Genomic DNA, 14723 nt, shown 5'->3' with positions numbered 1-14723 from the left:
TATCCAGGGGTCTAACCAGTGTCTATGTCCCCCTCTATCCAGGGGTCTAACCAGTGTTTATCTCCCCCCTCTATCCAGGGGTCTAACCAGTGTCTATGTCCCCCCTCTATCCAGGGGTCTAACCAGTGTTTATCTCCCCCTCTATCCAGGGGTCTAACCAGTGTCTATGTCCCCCTCTATCCAGGGGTCTAACCAGTGTTTATCTCCCCCCTCTATCCAGGGGTCTAACCAGTGTCTATGTCCCCCTCTATCCAGGGGTCTAACCAGTGTCTATCTCCCCCTCTATCCAGGGGTCTAACCAGTGTCTATCTCCCCCTCTATCCAGGGGTCTAACCAGTGTCTATCTCCCCCCCTCTATCCAGGGGTCTAACCAGTGTCTATCTCCCCCTCTATCCAGGGGTCTAACCAGTGTCTATCTCCCCCTCTATCCAGGGGTCTAACCAGTGTCTATCTCCCCCCTCTATCCAGGGGTCTAACCAGTGTCTATGTCCCCCTCTATCCAGGGGTCTAACCAGTGTCTATGTCCCCCCTCTATCCAGGGGTCTAACCAGTGTCTATGTCCCCCTCTATCCAGGGGTCTAACCAGTGTTTATCTCCCCCTCTATCCAGGGGTCTAACCAGTGTTTATCTCCCCCCTCTATCCAGGGGTCTAACCAGTGTCTATGTCCCCCTCTATCCAGGGGTCTAACCAGTGTTTATGTCCCCCCTCTATCCAGGGGTCTAACCAGTGTCTATCTCCCCCCTCTATCCAGGGGTCTAACCAGTGTTTATCTCCCCCTCTATCCAGGAGTCTAACCAGTGTTTATCTCCCCCCTCTATCCAGGGGTCTAACCAGTGTCTATGTCCCCCTCTATCCAGGGGTCTAACCAGTGTCTATCTCCCCCCTATATCCAGGGGTCTAACCAGTGTCTATGTCCCCCTCTATCCAGGGGTCTAACCAGTGTCTATGTCCCCCTCTATCCAGGGGTCTAACCAGTGTCTATGTCCCCCCTCTATCCAGGGGTCTAACCAGTGTCTATGTCCCCCTCTATCCAGGGGTCTAACCAGTGTCTATGTCCCCCTCTATCCAGGGGTCTAACCAGTGTCTATGTCCCCCTCTATCCAGGGGTCTAACCAGTGTCTATGTCCCCCTCTATCCAGGGGTCTAACCAGTGTCTATGTCCCCCTCTATCCAGGGGTCTAACCAGTGTCTATGTCCCCCTCTATCCAGGGGTCTAACCAGTGTCTATGTCCCCCTCTATCCAGGGGTCTAACCAGTGTTTATCTCCCCCTCTATCCAGGGGTCTAACCAGTGTCTATCTCCCCCTCTATCCAGGGGTCTAACCAGTGTCTATCTCCCCCTCTATCCAGGGGTCTAACCAGTGTCTATCTCCCCCCTCTATCCAGGGGTCTAACCAGTGTTTATCTCCCCCTCTATCCAGGGGTCTAACCAGTGTCTATGTCCCCCTCTATCCAGGGGTCTAACCAGTGTCTATCTCCCCCTCTATCCAGGGGTCTAACCAGTGTTTATCTCCCCCCTCTATCCAGGGGTCTAACCAGTGTTTATCTCCCCCTCTATCCAGGGGTCTAACCAGTGTCTATGTCCCCCTCTATCCAGGGGTCTAACCAGTGTTTATCTCCCCCCTCTATCCAGGGGTCTAACCAGTGTTTATCTCCCCCTCTATCCAGGGGTCTAACCAGTGTCTATCTCCCCCTCTATCCAGGGGTCTAACCAGTGTCTATGTCCCCCCTCTATCCAGGGGTCTAACCAGTGTTTATCTCCCCCACTATCCAGGGGTCTAACCAGTGTCTATGTCCCCCTCTATCCAGGGGTCTAACCAGTGTTTATCTCCCCCTCTATCCAGGGGTCTAACCAGTGTCTATCTCCCCCTCTATCCAGGGGTCTAACCAGTGTCTATCTCCCCCTCTATCCAGGGGTCTAACCAGTGTCTATCTCCCCCTCTATCCAGGGGTCTAACCAGTGTCTATGTCCCCCTCTATCCAGGGGTCTAACCAGTGTTTATCTCCCCCCTCTATCCAGGGGTCTAACCAGTGTCTATGTCCCCCTCTATCCAGGGGTCTAACCAGTGTCTATGTCCCCCTCTATCCAGGGGTCTAACCAGTGTCTATCTCCCCCCTCTATCCAGGGGTCTAACCAGTGTCTATCTCCCCCTCTATCCAGGGGTCTAACCAGTGTCTATGTCCCCCTCTATCCAGGGGTCTAACCAGTGTTTATCTCCCCCTCTATCCAGGGGTCTAACCAGTGTCTATCTCCCCCTCTATCCAGGGGTCTAACCAGTGTCTATGTCCCCCTCTATCCAGGGGTCTAACCAGTGTCTATGTCCCCCTCTATCCAGGGGGTCTAACCAGTGTCTATCTCCCCCTCTATCCAGGGGTCTAACCAGTGTCTATGTCCCCCTCTATCCAGGGGTCTAACCAGTGTTTATCTCCCCCCCTCTATCCAGGGGTCTAACCAGTGTCTATGTCCCCCTCTATCCAGGGGTCTAACCAGTGTCTATCTCCCCCTCTATCCAGGGGTCTAACCAGTGTCTATGTCCCCCTCTATCCAGGGGTCTAACCAGTGTCTATCTCCCCCTCTATCCAGGGGTCTAACCAGTGTCTATCTCCCCTCTATCCAGGGGTCTAACCAGTGTCTATCTCCCCCTCTATCCAGGGGTCTAACCAGTGTCTATCTCCCCCCTCTATCCAGGGGTCTAACCAGTGTCTATCTCCCCCCTCTATCCAGGGGTCTAACCAGTGTCTATCTCCCCCTCTATCCAGGGGTCTACATGTTCGGCCTGTTCACCGTGGACATCTTTGTGAACGCCGGCCAGGTGGTGACTGGGAATTTGGCCCCCCACTTCCTGACGGTGTGTAAGCCCAACTACACAGCCCTGGGCTGCCAGCACACCCTGATCTACATCAGCCAACAGGAGGCCTGCACCGGGAACCAGGAGGATATCCTGCGCGCACGCAAAACCTTCCCCTCCAAAGAGGCTGCGCTCAGCGTCTATGCAGCCTTCTATCTTGCTGTGAGTGAGAACTAAAGATTAGTAGGAACCAAAAGATACAAGTTGAATAGTTGAGTCGGATGTGTTATAACTACTAACTAACGGAATGTAATAACTAGAGTAAGTGTTTCCATATTGATGATATGTGCAGAATAGTAGGATTTCTGACATTACAGACATCCCTGCGAAATCTTAGGACATTCTATGAGGGACGGCCTTTATAACAGTCCTTGAAGAAACAAGTGGACTTAGTAAGTAGGCCTAATAGATGCCAGGTCTTGAATGTGCTGCTATTCAGCTGCTTCTTTGATGGCTATGACGAGATGTGGAGAACACTGCTAAATATATCCTGTTAGTGTGTAAACCCCTATAAGCCGTTCATCAATTCCTGTCAGATTGGGCTTAACTCTCGTGTCCGGAAATCTTGTTTTCGTTTTGGACGCTGGATTCGAGTCGAAGAGTGTCTGGTGGTGAGATACAATTGGTTGAAGATTTCACATTTGATATTTAACTTTGTAAAATCCAATTTCTTCCATGAAGCCCGCAGAATGCAGATCTATTTTTCTCTGTATTGTATAGGACTGGAGCTTTGGTTATTGTTATGCAAAAGACTGTCGGTCTCAGAGTAATTGACCAAAAATTAACATAAACACGTTTAGCATCTCCAGGCCTACAGGCCACATAAAAGGCCTTGAGTGCATACATCTACTCCACGCTGGTCTACTCTACACGCAAGCACAGACGGACGGACGGACGGACACACACACACACACACTGAAACAGTCCTGACTGATTCTTGGATGTATTTTTCTATCTTGGCTACGAATATCCTATTTGGCCACTGAATGCAATCTGTTTGGCTGTTTGCTGTAGATCAGAGAAATGGCTTAATATAACGTTCTGACAGACATGTACATTCTTAATCCATTCCTTACTTCGATATTCGTGTATTTTGGGTTATATGTTGTGAAACTGTTAGATATTACTGCACTGTCGGAGCTAGAAGCACAAGCATTTCGCTTCACCCGCAATAACATATGCTAAACACATGTATGTGACCAATAAATTTGATTTGATTTCGATAAACTTTGAATAATAGCCTGGCCATTTATTTCCTTAAATCACTGAACACAACAGGCAGTTGTGACAGGCTTCTATTTGTGCCAGGCTTCTATTTACTTAATGCACAGAGCTTTTGCTCATTTGCATAAACTTTTTTTTAATTACAGCATTCACTTCCATCATTTTAATCAATTTCTTGCATTTCCTGCACTGTGTCATCATTTACACACTATAGCTGGTTTCCATTGGCGACGACAGATTTGCATACGAATATTCAAAAATCTGCATAAATCAATATGCGCATTTTCCCACCAGAGATTTGTTTCCATCAAACGGACTTTTTGTGGATAAAGTCTGCGCGTGATGACATAGTGCACATAAACATGACTTTTACCATTAAATTCTCATGTACTGAATGAAAAAAAAATGAAAAAATGTAAATGGGTTTCCATCGCATTTTTTAAATCTATTGATGGTTTTGTCACAAAAACTGGGTGGGTTATATAACGAATGTACCTACAGCCTTGGCACAGATGCTGTACAGTGCGGGTAGCCTACCTACGTTTTGAGATTATTATGGATAAGATAAATATTATTTTGTTTTTGTTAAATGGCAGCCAAACATCCATCATCATATCACCAGAATAACACCCTCGATATTTATTGGAAAGGAACATCAAGCTCATCACCTTGCACATTCACCACCCTGTGAAGTTCATCGTCATTTATTTAATCTGTAGCCCAATAAACTGCTTTCCCGAGTCGTAGTGGGACGACCACACAACATATTGTTGCGTGAGTCCAATTTTACTTCCATATGATGTTTTTAACACAGGAGGTGGATGACACATTAATTGGGGAGAACGGGCTTGTGGTAACGACTGGAGTTGGATCAGTGGAATGGTATCAAATACATTAAACAAATGAGTTCTCGGTGTTTGATGCCATTCCATTTGCTCCGTTCCAGTATTTTCAGCCGTTCCACCCCTCAGCAGCCTCCACTGTGTTAATTATATCAATATTTGCGCATAAAGGCATTTCCAACGCCATTTCTCGCGTAATTCATTTTACAGACACAAAAAGATCCCACCATGTCGAACGAACAAATTCTCTGTCAGCGTTTATAAAATTGTACCCGCATTTCATGTTTCCATCAGCCCAGTTATGACTTTTTCCATGCGTCAGGTAATTCATCTGCATGAAAATGTTGGATGGAAATGTGGTTTGTATCATGTTTCTTTTGTTTTAGCACGCCTTGCCTGAATAATTATTCTCCTCTTTAACTGTGCATTTTCAGCAGTTCTTACTTTCGCCACTAGAGGGGGGGGGGGGACCAATTTCTTTGGGTCTGTACTCCCAAAGTTGTTGACGTTTTTTTTTTTTGCTTGCCAGTTAACTAGCAGTTGTCAGCTGTTAGCGGCCAATGGATAGCAGTTTCCTACTGGAGATAAAAACGAATGATTGCCATCATTTTTTCGAGTCATTACTGAATTATTTAATGTAACAAATCAAACATTAAACCTTGTAAACAAGTCATGGCAATTCATGGTAACCTCGTAAATAATTCATTTACAGCGGGTGTTTATTTGAAACAGGTGTTTATTTCCTGAAATGTGTGCAGTTGACCAGCTATTAAAAGGGACAGGGGGCTATTTGAGACTCAGCGTTTAATTTAAGTTTTATGGTAACGCTGAAAAGGAAATCCTCCACTGACTCATAGCAGACTAAGCTTGTTACTTTACATAAAGAGGATTTCTGCTGATTCACCCTACTCACTCTGGAAAGCCTACTAGTTGAATGATTTGAGTGTGAGAGACAGTATTAAGCACAGGGAAAATAATAGTAGCAGACTGATGCTGTCTGAAACCTTATTCACTATATAGTGCACTTCTTTTGACCAGGGCACTCTGGGTAATACTCTACTTTTTACCAGGGCACTATGTTGCACTACTTTTGACCAGGGAACTATGGCTAGTAAACTACTTTTGACCAGGGCATTATGGGTAGTAAACTACTTTTAACCAGGGCATTATGGGTAGTAAACTACTTTTGACCAGGGCGCTATGGGTAGTAAACTACTTTTGACCAAGGCATTATGGGTAGTAAACTACTTTTGACCAGGGCACTCTGGGTAATGCACTACTTTTGACCAGGGCGCTATGTTGCACTACTTTTGACCAGGGCGCTATGTTGCACTACTTTTGACCAGGGCACTATGGGTAGTAAACTACTTTTGACCAGGGCATTATGGGTAGTAAACTACTTTTGACCAGGGCATTATGGGTAGTAAAGTACTTTTGACCAGGGCATTATGGGTAGTAAACTACTTTTGACCAGGGCACTCTGGGTAATGCACTACTTTTGACCAGGACGCTATAGGTGGTAAACACCTTTTGACCAGGACACTATGGGTAGTAAACTACCTTTGACCAGGGCACTCTGGGTAGTAAACTACCTTTGACCAGGGCATTATGCAGGAAATAAGGTGCATTTTGGACGCAGGCTAGATCTGGGAACATTTCATGGAACTGAAAGCCTTACATGGAACATGGTTAATATATCCAACATCACAACAGATCATGACAAACGTATTGATAATGAACATTGTGCGTAAACATACACACAATACATACTGTATAGCCTACTGGTATACGTGTTTGATTCTTAGAAATGTAACATTTAACGTTCGTTTTGAATGAATCATCCTCAAGACAAGAGTTTGGAACCATAAACTCAGGTCTCTGAAACCAAATTAGACAACGTGTCGTCATGTGTGGCTTCACATGTCATCACATATCCGTATAACACAATTAGCTAATTAAAAACACTTTAATTAATCTTTCACTCGATCGTCTGATTAAAAAGAAAAACATGCTGCCATTTTGTGATTATAAATATGATACACAGCTTCAGAGGCCAAAATCCTAGTCTAGCTCATTTGAAGTTTGATGTCACTTCAGTTGTTGTTTGTCTCTTCTTGACATGCCAGGTCGTCAGTACTTCATGTTCATACTTGAGTAAAAGTAAAGATAACTTAAAAGAAAATGATTCAAGTAAAAGTGAAAGTCACCCAGTAAAATATTACTTGAGTAAAAGTCTTAAAGTATTTTGTTTTAAATGTACTTAAGTATCAAAAGTATAAATCATTTAAAATTCCTTATATTAAGCAAACCAGAGAACACAATGTTCTAGTTTTTTTCATTGACAGACAGCCAGGGGCACAATTCAACACTCAGACATCATTTACGAACGAAGCATTTGTGTTTAGTGAGTCTGCCAGATCAGAGGCAGTAGGGATGACCAGGGATGTTCTCTTGATAAGTGCGTAAATTATACAATTTTCCTGTCCTGCTAAGCATTCAAAATGTAAAGAGTACTTTTTGGTGTAAGGGAAAATGTAAGGAATAAAAAGTACATTATTATCTTCAGCAATGTGGTGAAGTAAAAGTAAAAGTTGTCCAAAATATAAATAGTAAAATAAAGTACCCCAAAAAATGACTTACATAGTACTTTTAAGTATTTTTACTTAAGTACTTTACACAACTGCAGGTCGTTTGGGGGATACCCTGCCTATTACAGAACAAACCACTACTGGGATCTTAATCTTATTCATTATGATTTTAAAGGGAAAACTGATCCCAGATCTTTACAGCATGTAGGTCAGTTAGCAGGGCCATTGTTTGTAGCAGTTAGCGGTATTAGCATGCTATGTTGAAGAAGATTGTTTTGTAGCGGTTAGCGGTATTTCCATGCTAATGTTAAAGAAGATTATTTTGTAGCAGTTAGCTTTATTAGCATGCTATGTTAAAGAAGATTATTTGTAGCAGTTAGCTTTATTAGCATGCTATGTTAAAGAAGATTGTTTTGTAGCAGTTAGCGGTATTAGCATGCTATGTTAAAGAAGATTGTTTTGTAGCAGTTAGCGGTGTTAGTATACTATGTTAAAGAAGATTGTTCTGTAGCAGTTAGCGGTATTAGCATGCTATGTTAAAGAAGATTGTTTTGTAGCAGTTAGCGGTGTTAGTATACTATGTTAAAGAAGATTGTTTTGTAGCGGTTAGCGGTATTAGCATACTACTCTAAAACACATAGTTGTATTTTAAAGCACATTGTTTATTAGCAGTAAGCGCCAGTTAGCTTGCTATAGTCAAACACACAGTTGTTTAGTGGTTAGCATGCTACTGTAAAGCTTGGTGCATGCTAGTATAAAACTACTGTAAAACAACACATTTCACTGGACCTATATCCATTGTTTGTGACAATACATCTGTTTTTTTAGCAGCACTCTGGAGATTGGGGATTATTCCTGTTATACCCTCATTGTCTGTAACATTATCACAGGCTGTTGGTAGCATAATCACAGGCTGCCGGTAGCATTATCACAGGCTGCTGGTAGAATTATCACAGGCTGCTGGTAGCATTATCACAGGCTGTTGCTAGCATTATCCCAGGCTGGTGATAGCATTATCACATGATGATGGTAACATTATCACTGGCTGTTGGTAGCATTGTCACAGGCTGGTGTTAGCATTATCCCAGACTGGTGCTGGAATTATCACAAGCTGTTGGTAGCATTATCCCAGACTGGTGATAGCATTATCACAGGCTGTTAGTAGCATTATCACAGTCTGCTGGTAACATTATCACAGTATGTTAGCATTATCACAGGCTGGTGTTAGCATTATCACAGGCTGGCACTAGCATTATCACAGACTGCTGGTAACATTATCACAGGCTGGTGCTAGCGATATCCCAGGCTGGTGTTAGCATTATCACAGTCTGGTGCTAGCATTATCACAGACTGCTGGTAACATTATCACAGTCTGGTGCTAGCATTATCACAGACTGCTGGTAACATTATCACAGTCTGGTGCTAGCGTTATCCCTTGTTGCTGCTAGCATTATCACAGACTGCTAGACTTGTGGCCCTTCTTCAGAATCTGAATGAGACAATCATTGTGTACTGTACAATAGAGCTGACCTCGTTTCTCAGAGCGTTCCCATTGAAAGTCAGTGCACTCTTTGATAGTATGGACAAACTAATAGAGGTAATTAAATGAAACCACACATTGTGGTATAACCTGTCAGCATATATATTACCTTTTTGACCTCAGTACAGGGATGTGAGGAGATAACAGCATGTTCATTGTTGATTTCTGTAGATTATTTTTCACTAATTTAATAAAAAGAGATCCACTGAGATGTGAAGAGATAACAGTATGTTCATTACTATCTTCTAGAGTTACATCACATGTACAGTGGAAGTCAAAGGAACGAGGCTAGCCAAGCCTGTGCTGTCCCTGGGTCTGATGTATCTGGCTTTCCTCACGGGACTCAACAGAGTGGCTGAGTACCGGAACCACTGGTCTGACGTCATCGCTGGATTCATCATAGGAGTGGCCATTGCCACTTTCCTGGTAAGAACCTGTCCTGCAGCAGCATCACAATCCTCACAATGTACGGCGTGCATATTTGGACAGCCTCGTTCACCAACTCCTTGTGATTCTGACGCTGTCATAATTTGGACACCGTACCACTTTTGTTGTAGAACCTGGATCAGCATCACTATGGGTTGTGTCCAAAATAGCAGCCTATTCCCTGGTGGTGGTCCACCAGGGGGGTCCCTCAAGGCTTGGTCCTAGGGCCACTGTTGTCTTGTATCTACATGCTGCCACTGGGAAACATAATGAGGAAACACGGACTGAGCTTTAACTTTAAATGCTGTTGACACTCAGCTGTATGTCACTCACAAACACTGACAATGGCACTGCACTCCTGGTCAGCTGCCTGCAGGACATCCTATGCAGTTTCCTGCAGTTAAACTGCAAACGACACAGGTTGCACTGATTGGCACTGCACCATCAGTAACAACAACAGCAGTGGCAGCCTTAATATTGATGGTGTCAAGGTCCTTCCCCTCCAGGGAGGTTCAGCAGCCAGAGACTCAATACTGATGGTGTCAAGGTCCTTCCCCTCCAGGGAGGTTCAGCAGCTAGAGACTCAATACTGATGGTGTCAAGGTCCTTCCCCTCCAGGGAGGTTCAGCAGCTAGAGACTCAATACTGATGGTGTCAAGGTCCTTCCCCTCCAGGGAGGTTCAGCAGCTAGAGACTCAATACTGATGGTGTCAAGGTCCTTCCCCTCCAGGGAGGTTCAGCAGCTAGAGACTCAATACTGATGGTGTCAAGGTCCTTCCCCTCCAGGGAGGTTCAGCAGCTAGAGACTCAATACTGATGGTGTCAAGGTCCTTCCCCTCCAGGGAGGTTCAGCAGCCAGAGACTCAATACTGATGGTGTCAAGGTCCTTCCCCTCCAGGGAGGTTCAGCAGCTAGAGACTCAATACTGATGGTGTCAAGGTCCTTCCCCTCCAGGGAGGTTCAGCAGCTAGAGACTCAATACTGATGGTGTCAAGGTCCTTCCCCTCCAGGGAGGTTCAGCAGCCAGAGACTCAATACTGATGGTGTCAAGGTCCTTCCCTCCAGGGAGGTTCAGCAGCTAGAGACTCAATACTGATGGTGTCAAGGTCCTTCCCCTCCAGGGAGGTTCAGCAGCTAGAGACTCAATACTGATGGTGTCAAGGTCCTTCCCCTCCAGGGAGGTTCAGCAGCCAGAGACTCAATACTGATGGTGTCAAGGTCCTTCCCCTCCAGGGAGGTTCAGCAGCTAGAGACTCAATACTGATGGTGTCAAGGTCCTTCCCCTCCAGGGAGGTTCAGCAGCCAGAGACTCAATACTGATGGTGTCAAGGTCCTTCCCCTCCAGGGAGGTTCAGCAGCTAGAGACTCAATACTGATGGTGTCAAGGTCCTTCCCCGCCAGGGAGGTTCAGCAGCCAGAGACTCAATACTGATGGTGTCAAGGTCCTTCCCCTCCAGGGAGGTTCAGCAGCTAGAGACTCAATACTGATGGTGTCAAGGTCCTTCCCCTCCAGGGAGGTTCTCAACATGGGTAGGATATTTGACAGTCAACTCTCGTTTGAGACCCACATCAAAAGTGTGATCACTTTTATGGAACATTGCCAGGTTACAACCTATGCTGTCACAGCCTGCAGCTGAGCGACTCATCCTCGCCTTTATAGCATGCCGTCTGGACTATTGTAATGCCTTGTTAGTTGACACATCTGACAAGTGCCTAAGAAGGCTACAATATGTCCAGAACTGTGCTGCACTTGTCCTCAACCACACCTCCCCCCTGTGAGAACATCCCTCCAGTGCTGTTCAACCTCTACCTGGCTCCCCATATGCTCACACATTGACTTTAAAATCCTGGTTCACACCTACCAAGCTGTCCACCACCCTGGACCCAAGTACCTGTCTGACATCATCCTACCCTCCTGCCCCACACAGCCGTCACTCCTCCAGATCCATCTCCCTTCAGCAGCTCCATAGCAGACCACCCATATTGTAGCTTTAGGCACACATCATCGTATATAGGGGAAACTTCTACTGTCACTCAACATCGTAACTCTTCATCCTAGTGCTCCTGTTCCACTCTGGAGGTGACTGGGCCAGGGGTGTGGTTCTGGCTTTGTAGTCCAATGGATGTTCATGAGGCTGGCTGGTCCCAGATGTCTGAACCAGCCATCGACCTGTCCATATCTGTACTGTACACAGAACGGGATAAACATAATGTGGATGTTAGCAGCCACCTCGTTCCCCCTCAGTGGAACTCTATAAGATCCAAGATCCTCTGTCTTTCTCTCATCTGTCTCTCTCTCCTCTGTCTGTCTCTCTCTCTCTCTCTCTCTCCTCTGTCTCTCTGTCTCTCCCTCTGTCTCTCTCTCTCTCCCTCTGTCTCTGTCTCTCTCTCTCTGTCACTCTCTCCTCTTTTCTGTCACTCTCTCTCTCCTCTGTCTCTCTCTCCTGTCTCTCTCTCCTGTCTCTCTGTCTCTCTGTCTCTCTTCTCTCTCTCTCTCCTCTGTCTCTCACTCTGTCACTCTCTCCTCTTTTCTGTCTCTCTCTTCTCTCTCTCTCCTCTTTTCTGTCTTCTCTCTCTAGCACATGGGAGCTGAGATGAATAGGGTAGTGGGCTGGGCTAGGCTAGGCTAGGAGAGTAGGACATTCACTCTAAAGAGACACAGCACCATTAAAGCTGAACCCACCAAACTGTTGAGTGCTATTAGTGGTTACTGCTGAAATGAACCACCTTTCATAATGGATTCTAATGGATTCTAACTTTGTGCGAGCTAAAAACATGGCTGGTGGCACTTTAAATCAGAGGACAAGGTTATAGTAATAACTGGAACATGATGGGAGAACCCTGATGTAGAGCGTCATTGCTGCCTCTCAGTATTGCATTGAAGTGAGAGAAGTTTAGATCAATTAAACTCTAGTCGTTTAATGTGCCATGATGCTACTACTAACCCGTTCCAAGGTTGGTGCTCAAGCATATGATTGAGCATCAGATGTTACTTTAACGAGATGTCTGTGATTCACATTGATTGATGATTTGATTGACTATTTGTAACAGTATAGCTTCCGTCTCTCTCCTCGCCCCAACCTGGGCTTGAACCAGGGACCCTCTGCACACATCAACAACTGACACCCCACGAAGCATCGTTACCCATCGCGCCACAAAAGCTGCGGCCCTTGCAGAGCAAGAACAACTACTTCAGGTCTCAGAGCGAGTGACGTCACCCGATTGAAACGCTATTAGCGCGCACCACCGCTAACTAACTAGCCATTTCACATCGGTTACACATAGTCATTTCTATGTCTGATGCCGGTTCGTGTCATGACGGATCAAACAGAGAATCTAGGGCAGGCAAGCTTCTCCACTGAGTGTATAAAACATTAGGGACACCTTCCTAATATTGAGTTGCACGCCCTTTTATCCTCAGAACAGCCTCAATTCATTGGGGCATGGACTCTGCAAAGTGTCGAAAGCGTTGTACAGGGATGCTTTCCAATGTTGACTCCAATGCTTCCCACAGTGTCAGGTTGGGAAACTGTTGAGTGTAAAAAACCCAGCAGCGTTGCAGTTCTTGACACACTCAAACCGGTGCACCTGGCACCAAGTACCATAGCACATTCCAAGGCACTTATAATATTGTGTCTTTCCCATTCACCCTCTGTCTGAATGGCACACATACACAATCCATGTCTCAATTGTCTCAAGGCTTAAAAATCCTTCTTTAAACTGTCTCCTCCCTTTCATCTACACTGATTGAAGTGGATTCACCTGGTCAGTCTGTTACGGAAAAAGCAGGTGTCCTTAATGTTTAGTACACTCAGTGTATAAGGTTAGGTTATACAAAGTTTGGATATATAGGGTTTTACTTAAGCCCTGTTTCCATTTGCACTTCGAAGTCAACTCAGTTTGGGCTGTCCTTGGTGGGCTAGCTCAATTAGAATTTCCACTGCCTCCAGAAATGTGAAATTATGTTATGTTGCGAGGTAGCCATTATGTGACTGCAGCTGGCTTCGCTAATGTTGCTCGCTAGCTAGCAAGATGTTGAGGAATGTAATTCACCCTCACCATGCTGTAACTAACGTTACCCCATACTCCTGCCAGTGTAACAGTGTAGGTTCCGTCCCTCTCTTCGCCCCAACCTGGGCTCGAACCAGGGACCCTTGCACACATCAACAACTGACACCCACGAAGCATCGTTACCCATCGCGCCACAAAAGCCGCGGCCCTTGCAACGCAAGGGGAACAACCACTTCAGGTCTCAGAGCGAGTGACGTCACTGATTGAAATGCTATTAGCGCGCACCACCGCTAACTAACTAGCCACTTCACATCGGTTACACTAGCCAGACTTAGAGCCATGTATTTAGCTTGCTGACTTTAGTTAACTAGCTAAACGGTTAGCATCATCACTAGCATAAAAGGCTAGCTAGCTAGATTCCCACTTTACTTGCCATGGCATTGGCTATTAGGTAGCTAGCTAACCAAGCAAAGCAGACGACAGGTTTGATATGATGTAGCTAGCTAGCTTTCAATACGTCTTGGCCAGCTAAAGTACGGCTAGCTCACGTTAGCTAGCTAGCTTATTTAAACTCTGATTTGCTATTTAACATCAGGATCTAGCTATTGTGGTAATTTGTGTCATGTCTGACTACTGCAGTACTGCTTGTCCATGTTCTAGCTAACATCAACAAGCCCAAACAAGCTAGCTAAATGAGGTATCAGCATTCAGCAGTGATCAGCTTGGTGGTTGCATAGTAACGGTGTCACAAGCCGGAATTCTAATTGAGCTGACACCAGTTGTGAAACTGGTCTGCGCTGGTACGGGTTTCCCTCGAACCAGATTTAATTTGAGAATTCCATTCTAGTCTGCTCGATTTTGGCCCTAATTTTAAGTGCCAGTGGAAACGGGGCTTTAGTGTCTGGAAGTAAGTCACCTAATTAAAGTCTTCCTTAAGCACTAAAACACTTGTCTAAACAAGAGGAACCACTGCACTACACCGCTATGACATCACTGTGTCACAGCCTACAGTCCTCCACTACACCGCTATGACATCACTGTGTCACAGCCTACAGTCCTCCACTACACCGCTATGACATCACTGTGTCACAGCCTACAGTCCTCCACTACACCGCTATGACATCACTGTGTCACAGCCTACAGTCCTCCACTACACCGCTATGACATCACTGTGTCACAGCCTACAGTCCTCCACTACACCGCTATGACATCACTGTGTCACAGCCTACGGTCCTCCACTACA

At 45.5% G+C, this 14723-nt stretch overlaps 1 protein-coding gene across 1 annotated transcript in view; it reads left to right on the top strand.

Moving 5' to 3' along the window:
- Positions 1 to 14723, top strand: part of LOC106590655 (phospholipid phosphatase-related protein type 5-like) — an 83434-nt gene that overhangs the window by 54037 nt on the left and 14674 nt on the right. Inside the window, exons 3-4 of the mRNA XM_045710981.1 lie at positions 2761 to 3011; positions 9293 to 9469. Of these exons, the coding sequence (XP_045566937.1) occupies positions 2761 to 3011; positions 9293 to 9469 (428 nt within the window). The remainder of the gene's footprint in view (positions 1 to 2760; positions 3012 to 9292; positions 9470 to 14723) is intronic.

This window comes from Salmo salar, chromosome ssa29, assembly GCF_905237065.1.
Source record: "Salmo salar chromosome ssa29, Ssal_v3.1, whole genome shotgun sequence".
Lineage (NCBI taxonomy): Eukaryota > Metazoa > Chordata > Actinopteri > Salmoniformes > Salmonidae > Salmo > Salmo salar.
This window is presented reverse-complemented; position numbering and strand designations above follow the sequence as displayed.